General features: G+C 39.3%; 1 protein-coding gene across 1 annotated transcript; it reads right to left on the reverse strand.

The window, feature by feature from the left end:
- Positions 1-626: 626 nt before the first annotated feature.
- On the reverse strand, positions 627-7,748 carry LOC307001116 (alpha-2-macroglobulin-like). Its single transcript, XM_079617291.1, has 22 exons — positions 7,446-7,748; positions 7,218-7,367; positions 6,835-6,984; positions 6,673-6,748; positions 6,067-6,488; positions 5,861-5,984; positions 5,667-5,788; positions 5,537-5,588; positions 5,359-5,442; positions 5,094-5,270; positions 4,908-4,983; positions 4,673-4,822; positions 2,483-2,492; positions 2,325-2,399; positions 2,078-2,240; positions 1,819-2,003; positions 1,528-1,749; positions 1,329-1,450; positions 1,147-1,228; positions 980-1,063; positions 807-912; positions 627-726 (listed from the first exon to the last, which is right to left on the reverse strand). Exons 1-22 carry the CDS (start codon positions 7,677-7,679, stop codon positions 680-682), a joined length of 2,913 nt encoding a protein of 970 aa, XP_079473417.1. The 5' UTR covers positions 7,680-7,748; the 3' UTR covers positions 627-679.
- Positions 7,749-9,259: the final 1,511 nt, after the last annotated feature.

The raw sequence follows: 9,259 nt of genomic DNA on the forward strand, positions 1-9,259 counted from the left end.
GATTAACGAATCGTGAGAAGTTAAAGTATTTAGATCTATTCCATCACATGAAAGGTTGCAGTGATGAGTATTGAGCAGACGGTCTGTTGATCGCATGAATGAAAAGATTACAGCATTGCTAGGCAATTTCTGCACTCACGAATCCTTTCACCAAATAACAATGCAAACATGAAGTAAAGTAAGAGCTTCATTATGCAGTGTAACAGCAGCATTGAGAACATAACGAGTTTTGGCAAGTGTCCAAAAACTGACAGCTTGGGCTATTGGAAATGGAGCGTTCTTTGATTACTTTCTGCATACATAGAATGCATTGATTTACAGATGCATAAACCGTATTGAATGGTTTGAGAAAGATTGTCTGAATTTGAATACAAATCAGAAAATCACTGATCAGGCATTGGAACAGTTATTACTTATTACCATGGTTGTAAAAGAAAGTTAAATTTGCCAGTTAATGAAGGGTCACCTGCAAGCAAAGCACCTCAATTTTCAATGGCTAGTTAAAAAAATAAAAGAACTGCAACTTCGAGTGAGCCATGTTAAGGATTAGAAGTCACAGGACAACTAGAAACTCATGAACACTGACTAATTCAAACAATCACAGATAATGAACAAGCAACAGAACTGGTTGTATAAAAGTGGTTTTATTCAAGTCACGCATCCTACAGCCAGTACTGAATCAAATCATAGACAGGGCGATGTGTAGGTGGTCTTTAAAGGAATCACCTGAAATAGGAGCAGAAAATTAACTGGATTATTAACAGTGAATTCAGCCAGAGCAAAGCATGATTAGGACGAAAGCGTACTTGTCTGATAGTAGTCATAAACGTTTATGACTGCTGGCTTGAGATTTTTCACTGCAAGAACCTGTTTCAGCTGCAGAGTGTAACTCATGGGGACGCCTTTGGGAACCTGTGAGACAGAAAGGATGAACCACAGCACATGAGAAAATGGCAGCTAGTAATATACCCAGTCTCACCTCTTTTAGATACACTAGGACATGATCATCTTCAACATCAACCCGTTCCACTAGCGGGGCAAACGATTGGGGTGAAGAACCAAGCTATGGGTAAGAGACATTTATACAATTACAATTGAAGGAGCTTCAAGCATCTTAGAACTTTCTAAACAATCTTAAATACAAACCAGTGACGTGTCTGCCGTGAAGCCTGACAGGAGCTTAATGTCTACTAGAACCATGTTAGTGCTTGGTTTTACACCATTGTATCTAAATGAGGATGAAAAGAGGTTTAGTCAAAAAGATCAAGAAAAACGCTTCATTTTTGTAAGAGTCATAAACATCAGTTTCAGGACACAATGCTACTTACTTCACATTGAACTTCAACATAAGATTGGCTCCAAGCGTTTGGCAGTCTCCAGTCACCTTCGCTTCGACACTCAGTGTCCTGGAAACTTTAACGGGTGTTGGGATGTTGTAGAAACATGCAACCTATAGTACGAGTAGAAAAAAACAAACGCATTTAGATTTGGATGTGCACAGCAAATCGAGAGGGTGAAGATACAGACCTGCACAGACACACAAGTGGATCCTGATGCTTTAACACTATATTTGCCAGGAACGTTCTTCAGGCGCTTCTCCTGATAAAGAAGCCTGTTGTCCCGATTCACTTTGAAGCTATAAGAGTCTCCTCCCACTGCTGAGGACTGTACAGTGACGGAGCTGGAGCCATCCAAGCTGAACACTTGAGCAGCGTACGCAGACAGAGCCTGAAGAGCTACCACTGTGTCCTAAAAAGAAGTACCAGATTAAAAAATAAATAAAAAATCCAAACGATTGCACTCATGTTTGGTAGGCACCTGGGTGGAGGAGAAGCCTCCATAGGGATTCTGCTGGGCCACAAGCCAGTTGACAATGCGGTTAGCATAGCCCAAATTAACCGTCGTGAGAGGCTGAACAGCAAGAACTGCTAGTAGAACGTAAGAGCTGATCTCCACCGCCAGAGTATCACCAGATGTCGTCTGAGACCAATGGAGCATGGTGCCTTAGGATGAGATTGAGAGGAGAAAGTTTATGCCAAAGACCCTGATGAACCAACATTAAGCTGGTAAATCTTACCTTCAGAAATGGCAAGGTTGTCCAAGGCAGTTAAAAGCTGTGCTCGAGTGGTGGTCTCTCCAGCCAGACTGAAGGTGTAGGTCAGCAGAGCCGTTGCATAAGTGTTTCCCAGGTTCCCAATGACAGGCCTCAAGCATGACAGACCGTTGGTAATGATGGGATCCTAAAAAAGCCAAAACAAATATCAGACAGCCAGAACAGGAAGGTCATCTGCAAGGAGCTCATACAACTACTGGGTCGATTTTACCATGGAGGGGACACCTAGTTCAAGCAGTGATGCAACAATGTAGGCAGTCATGGTCACACTGTCACCAACTCCACCCTAATAAAAAAAAAAATACAATTTACAAGAAAAGTCTCAACCTACTCCATAGATTCCAGTGCATTAAGAAACATGTAACACACCTTCATATCACTACACTGTAAAACCTAACAGTAATATGTACTAAATCAAATTGAGTTCACTGCACTCAAATATTATTGAAACTTGAATGACTGAAATTGAACTCAAACTGAATGAGTTATAGAACATTTCTATATCCCAGAATGATAATTGAATAATAATTGTATAATTAAGTGATGATTGAGGATTAGTGATAAACACCTGCTGTTAACAAGCCGAATCACTGAAGGAAAGAGAAACACAAGAACTACAACTGACTTCCAGCCACATCCTTAGATGAAATCAACTGAAGATAAAAGAGGAGGATTACACCAGTACACAAACAGCATTACCAGCTTCACTTATTATTAACCAGTTTGAATTATTATTATTATACAGTTATTATTATAATTAACAGAGGTTTAGATGTTGATGATTTGTTTCGTTTAAGGTCACCATGATGGAGATCAGCGTTTGCTTTAGTTGGGCTCTTGACCCTTGACTTTTTCCACATAAGGTTTTCTTTGGCTGCTATATTGTGTGTTTATATAACACATTTATAATGGTACAAAAGTCATGGAAAATTGTTGATTGTGTATAAATGGTTGAGGACTGATGATGACAATAGATCATTTTGTGACTTGATTCACTGATCTTATTCAGAGTCTAATCCCTGATAAAAAGGGCAACATATTAATCATTTTTTTTCAAAACTGTGTTTCAACAGCATAAGCGCCAGCAATTCTATGTTCATCAGACAATATGAATAATATTACAAAATGAATGTGCACAAAAAGTTTCACAAAAAATGTATTGTATTTCAAAGACTCACACAGACATCAAGATTCAGCATATGAACCTCAACAATGGTGACCATTAAAAACTATTCATGTTGCAATGCATGCTGGGTACTAGCATAATACAAAATGTATCCATTGCTCCCAGCACACATTGCGGCATGAATATTTTTTTATTGGTCACCGTTGTTGAGATTCATATGCTCATTCTTGATGTCTGTGTAAGTCAGTATGAAACCATAGAGGTTTTAAAAATCATATTGTCACTTCAATGGACCTTACAGTAAAATCAGAGTTCTGTTATAACAAACAATACAAGTAACACATCACCTGTTTACTCAGAGATTAGGCTCTGGAAAAGATCAGAAAATCAAGTCATTAAATGTTGATTTGCATCATCTAAACGCAATAACATGTTTTTATTTTCTTTTGGCTTATGTGCCATAACAAATGTGTTATATAAACACTCAGTTACAGCAGCCAGAAGAAAATCTGGTGTTATAAAGTCAAGGGTCAAGAGCCCAACTAAAGCAAACACTGACCACTATCATGGTGTCTTTAAATGAAACTCAATAAATCATCATCATCTAAACCTCTGTTCATTCTCAATAACAACTTCTGTAGATGCATGACAAAAGTAAAACTGGTTAGTAATTAGTGAAGATGCTAATGTTGTTTGTGTAGTGGTTTGACAGGTGACCTCAGCGTTACGTTGGACAGACTGAACATGAATTTCCAGACTGAAAAGCCACGTAAAGTGTCTCTTTGCCCACAGATTTAATTGGATAATCATGGGTCATAATCCTCTTCTGCTGAGAACTTGAGAGATTTAAACATATTTGATCTTAAGTTGATTTCATCTAAGGCTGTGGTTGGAAGTCAGTTGTAGTTATTGTGTTTCTTTTTCCTTCAGTGATTCTGCTTGTTAACAGCAGGTGTTCATAATTAATGCTCACTAATCGCTTAATTCATCAATTAATTAATCACTTAATTTCTTGACTGCAATGTATACTTTTATTTAACTCAACTGAGATAAGTTCAGAGTACTCATAACTATTGTTTTTTATAAACTTAATTAAATTGAGGTAATAAGTTTCCTCAAATGTAATGAGTTAGCTTAACTCATTGGATTTGAGTTTGTATATGATATTGCGAGCTAGCAGGAACTGCAAGTGCTCTGAGTTCATTTAAAGTTAGTCTTTTCAATTTTTTTACTCAATATAGTGAGGTTTCAGCTATATAAAGTATTTAAATGCAGTGTAAAGTTTAATTGCGTATTAAAAAATATCATTGTTTAGTGGACTCGATTAAAATAAGTTCAGAGTACTCATAACTATTGTTTTTTGTTAACTTAATTAAATTGAGGTAATAAGTTTCCTCAAATTAAATGAGTTAGCTTAACTTGTTGGGTTTTACAGTGTATGGTACAGAGTTCCCTGCTGCATGAAACAGCCATCTGAACCCTGCTTGCTGATCAACCAATCCTTTGCACTCTGCAGGACATTTGGATCAATGAAGATAAATTGCCTCGCTAGACCAAAGGACCTCAGGACAAAGGCGGTCAACCTGGCCATGGAGAAGAGGTCACAAACTGAACTTACAAAAAGCTGGTGCCACAGCAGATTATACACTAGAACAATGAGAAACTGACCATGTATTTGATTCATCATAACCAAACGTGCTGTATGATCCATCGCTGTGTTTGAAGTTTAGTTCTCCTTGGTATCCTGATTGGGTCAAAAGCCAAATGTAGGATACTAAATTCCAAGGAAGCCTAGTCCTGCTCTTCCCATTGGACTCTCATTTACATATGCAAAGTGGATTTTGTCATCCATACCGCTCTGAAGGTAGCCTGTTGCGGTCTCTCGGATGGCTGCAGTGATTTGCCCTGTGACCTTCAGGTACAGCAGTATGTAAATATTCGGAGCAAGAATGATCATATTCTGTTCTCCACAGCCACATGGCATCTGTAATAACCCATCTAGATTCTTCAGTGCACGACCCATTATGTCCCCTATAAGAGGTCAAGCATAAAACCCACATCAGAAACAGTTATTCTACCAACCTTCACATGTCAGTTTCTACTGAATTACATTTTTTACCAAGGACTGAAACTGAGCATCTGGCAGATCCTTGAACCACGTTTTTTGGAAATGTCAAAGTCACATCTTCAGAAAGAACATTTCCTGCAGACCGAACAGAATGAATCAGCATTCAGAGCTAGGCTAATGTTTGGCTGTACATGGAGAACGTATTGGGAATCATTGAGTGCAAACAAACCCTTTGGACACAGTAACCAACTCTGGGTGTTTGTCCTTTCAACTCCTTCAGGCTATAGAAGCAATAAAACAACATCAGTAAAGCAGCATGAGTGCCATGACCAGATTCCAGAAGGCTGGTTAACACTTACCAGGACAAATAGACTTTGTGTGACTACATCAATGCGTCCTCTCGTCGGCACAGTCACAACTTCAGTGCCACATTGGGTCCGGGATGCTTCAGCTGAAGCATTGACTGTCACATTGACAGTTCCTGCAGTGACAGACAGGAAGTGAGCAACACCTAATATACACTTACAATTTAGATAGATGATCCAAAACTGACCTAGAACAGAAGCTGAGAGAACCCATTTAAAGGTTTTTCTCCCATTGGCACAAAGACAGGACACATACGGTTCAGTATATGGTTTAAGAGTGAAGGCCGTGGATGAAGCTGGTGTTACTTTAACCTGTCAATGAAACGGAACACATGGAGCAAAGACACATGACCATCTCTATACAGAAATTATCTAAAAGAAAACCATGGCAGACCATGATGCACTTGGAAAGATAGCTGAAGACCGTGGCCTTCAGATCAAAAGATTCCCCATGAACAATGGAGTACGGCAGGGAGAGCTCAAGGAAGAAAGGCTGGAAGACCGTCAGCAGAGCAGGAGGAGCAAGACCGAAACCTTTTGAGGACAGGCAGAATGCCTCCGTTTCCCATGTGGTGATGGTGTCAGGAACAGTGAGGGGAACTTGTGTGGATCCAGTTTTTCTGAAAGACAGCAGAAGAGAAATAAGGGGAACAGGAGAAGTAAAACCTGGGTAAGTAGCTTTAGAAGGCACTAACCCCACATGGGCAAGCTGCCAGAGCCATGTTTCTGGAAAGTAAGTCCTGACAGTCACTTTTAAAGTGGAAGTGTCACCTCCATCTGGAAGAGCCATTGCTACAGGACCATTCAAATTCATCACTGAAAAAGACAAGCAATTTTACACCAAACTGCCCCTCTTGTTGCATCTATAGAAATGATTAAAACACCCAACACCACAACTTGCTTTTCCACTAAGGAGGTCTAACCTCACATAACTGAATGAAAGTTCAAGTCATGCATAATTTGTTTTCACTGAAAGAATGGCCTCTCTGCATAGACCTACCTCCTGGGAATCTGGGATACAGCGGGCACGGAGGGGCTCGTACAGCGAGATTTGTTGCAATCTTCATTCCCAGGCTCTGTTGGAGTGACAAGTCAAAACACAATACAGATTTAAAGTCAATAACTCAGTTCATAACCATGTAGTCAAAATATGTTTTTCTACCTTGAAGGTTGTGTAGGCTTGATTTGTAGCATCAGTGTAGCCAGGATCCAGATCAAAAGCTAGACGGGGTCGAAAACCTAGACACTCTGGTTCATCCTGAACTTTGTATGGGTAACCTGATAGTGATTGCACTGGGAGCAAATCAAACATCTGGAACCATGAAAAAAAAAAAAGTGTTCAGGTATGTCACTTTTGAAAAATGTTGAATAAATTCATTAATGTTTGGCATGTTATGTCAGAACATGAATGGATGTTAAGACGTACACTAAAACTGCTACAATCACAACAAAAGGTTTGTCCTATTGATCTCAGCACAACTCAAATTCTAAAGCTGAACCTGAATGTCAGTCAAGACCAACAAGAATTTAACTACACATGGATACCATTTTAGCACTCAGACGTCTTCCTGGCTCCAAGATCCAGACGCTCTGATCTACAGCACTGATGCCACACAGAGATCCTGCTTGAGCAGAGACAGTCAGAACGTTTCCCTCAGCAGGAACTGCCGTAGCAGGAGAGAACTGTAGAGACACCTGGAACAATGACCAATACGCTGTAAGATATGTCACCATTCCCCACTTGAAGACAAAAGATGCTAGTGCACATCATACTTGGTTTTGGAGACAAGTTTCTGTGTCAAACGACGCACTACCAACAACAACATTCTCACTGGGCAGAACGCAGTAAACCAGAATCTGCACTGCTGGAGCCATATCGACACTGACAGACAGTTGGAACGACACAGAGCCGCTCGTGACTGTATTAGAAGCCCTCGCTTTGACCGTCTGAAATCCATGGAGGACGATCACTCCTCTGGACAAGACCTGACAGACAAACAGATACATAACAAGTTCCTAATATTTTTATTTTATTTTATTTTTTTATGTCCACCCACCATATAGATGATGTCAACACTGTAGTCGCCAGCCTCTCCTACAGAATACTTCACAGTCACTGGAAACGAAGCACCACATTTGAGAGGCTGCTCAAGCTTCACTATAGTCAGTTCACTAGATGGGTTGTTGGGAGAATCAGGGTGGAGAAGCTTAACAACCCTTGTGTCCGTGGAAAAGTATGGCGATTTGTAACCATTAACAACCACTGGAGTCGCACTTGCCTGGGGAACAATGAATGCAATCGTTATTTATTTATTTTTAGAGAAATTTAATGTCTACATCTCAAAATACAAAGAGCAAATCATACCACAAGATTCAGAGCAGCTTTAGGAAGATTATCAGTGTTGAGGGAAAACGAGGCCAGTCCATTCTGATTTGTGGTCAGATTCATCAGCAGTTTGTTGGGCCAGCTGTTACCATCCAGTAGATAAACCACTTTGTTTGCAATTGGAGTACCAACGAAACGAGACATCGAGATCTGTTGGGAATGATCAAGGTTAGGAAAAGGAACCGATGTGAAGGCTTCTGCAACAAGGAATTAACTTTTTTCCTTACCTTCCCATTAATCATTGATCCAGGTTCAAAATATTCCGGGGTGTCCAAAAAACATGACTTTGCCAACTTCAAACGTTATGGACACTGTTGCAGATTTTGACATGACTACACTGTTAGACCTTACCGGGGTTTTTTACAGTAAAATACTGGCAACACTGTTGCCAGTAATTTACTGTTATTTGTACAGTTATTTACTGTATTATACAGTTTGTTACTGTAAAATGCACTAAATTAAAATTTGACTTAAAACTAATTTCACTTGCAGAAACCGACTGCCTTAAATTGACCAACTGTAATTTAAATGTGTAAAACTAAAATGTGTAATGCATTAATAATGTGAGAAAAGAGTTAAGAACTTCCATTACAAACCATTAAAAAACTTAAGTACATAAAAAGATTTCCACTGAACCAGCAATTACATTCTGTTAAATAAAGCAACATGCAGCGTATCATCGACGTTTCTAGATCTTCTCCTGGACTGAAGCACAGGCTCTACTCTTCAGCACAATGGTGACCCAAAAAACAAAATTTTACAGTAAACTACTGGCAACAGTGTTGCCAGTATAAACCTGTTTTATAACTTACAGTTTATTACTGTTTAAATACATTTTGTGGGTGTGTCTTTTTATCTTACGCTGTTAACCCTTTCAACCCCACAGGAACATCCACACTACAAAGAGTAAAAAGTAACATTGACGCAGTGTTGCAGTGAGATCATTAAGATCATTAAGTGAATATGTAAGTGATTGTTGAGCATTAGTGATGAACACCTGCTGTTAACAAGCAGAATCACTGAAGGAAAGAGGAACACAAGAACAGAAAATAGAGAAACACAAGAACTACAACTGACTTCCAGCCATAACACATTATTACACGTATTATTAACCAGTTTGACTTTATTTCTGTCATCCATCTACAGAAGTAGTTATTGAGATGTTTATTTGAAAATGTTTGATTTAAAGTTACCATTATAG

The sequence above is a fragment of the Phoxinus phoxinus genome, assembly GCF_949152265.1.
Source record: "Phoxinus phoxinus genome assembly, chromosome: 1".
NCBI lineage: Eukaryota > Metazoa > Chordata > Actinopteri > Cypriniformes > Leuciscidae > Phoxinus > Phoxinus phoxinus.

What these genes read in the sequence shown, in the direction of transcription:
- LOC307001116 (XM_079617291.1), bottom strand. Translation starts at nt 7,679, where the DNA reads ATGTATCTGTTTGTCTGTCAGGTCTTGTCCAGAGGAGTGATCGTCCTC. An exon ending in AAGCCTACACAACCTTCAAG is followed by an intron (nt 6,749 to 6,834) that starts GTAGAAAAACAT and finishes TCACTCCAACAG; the next exon opens with AGCCTGGGAATGAAGATTGC. An exon ending in ATGTTGAAGTTCAATGTGAA is followed by an intron (nt 1,229 to 1,328) that starts GTAAGTAGCATT and finishes ATCCTCATTTAG; the next exon opens with ATACAATGGTGTAAAACCAA.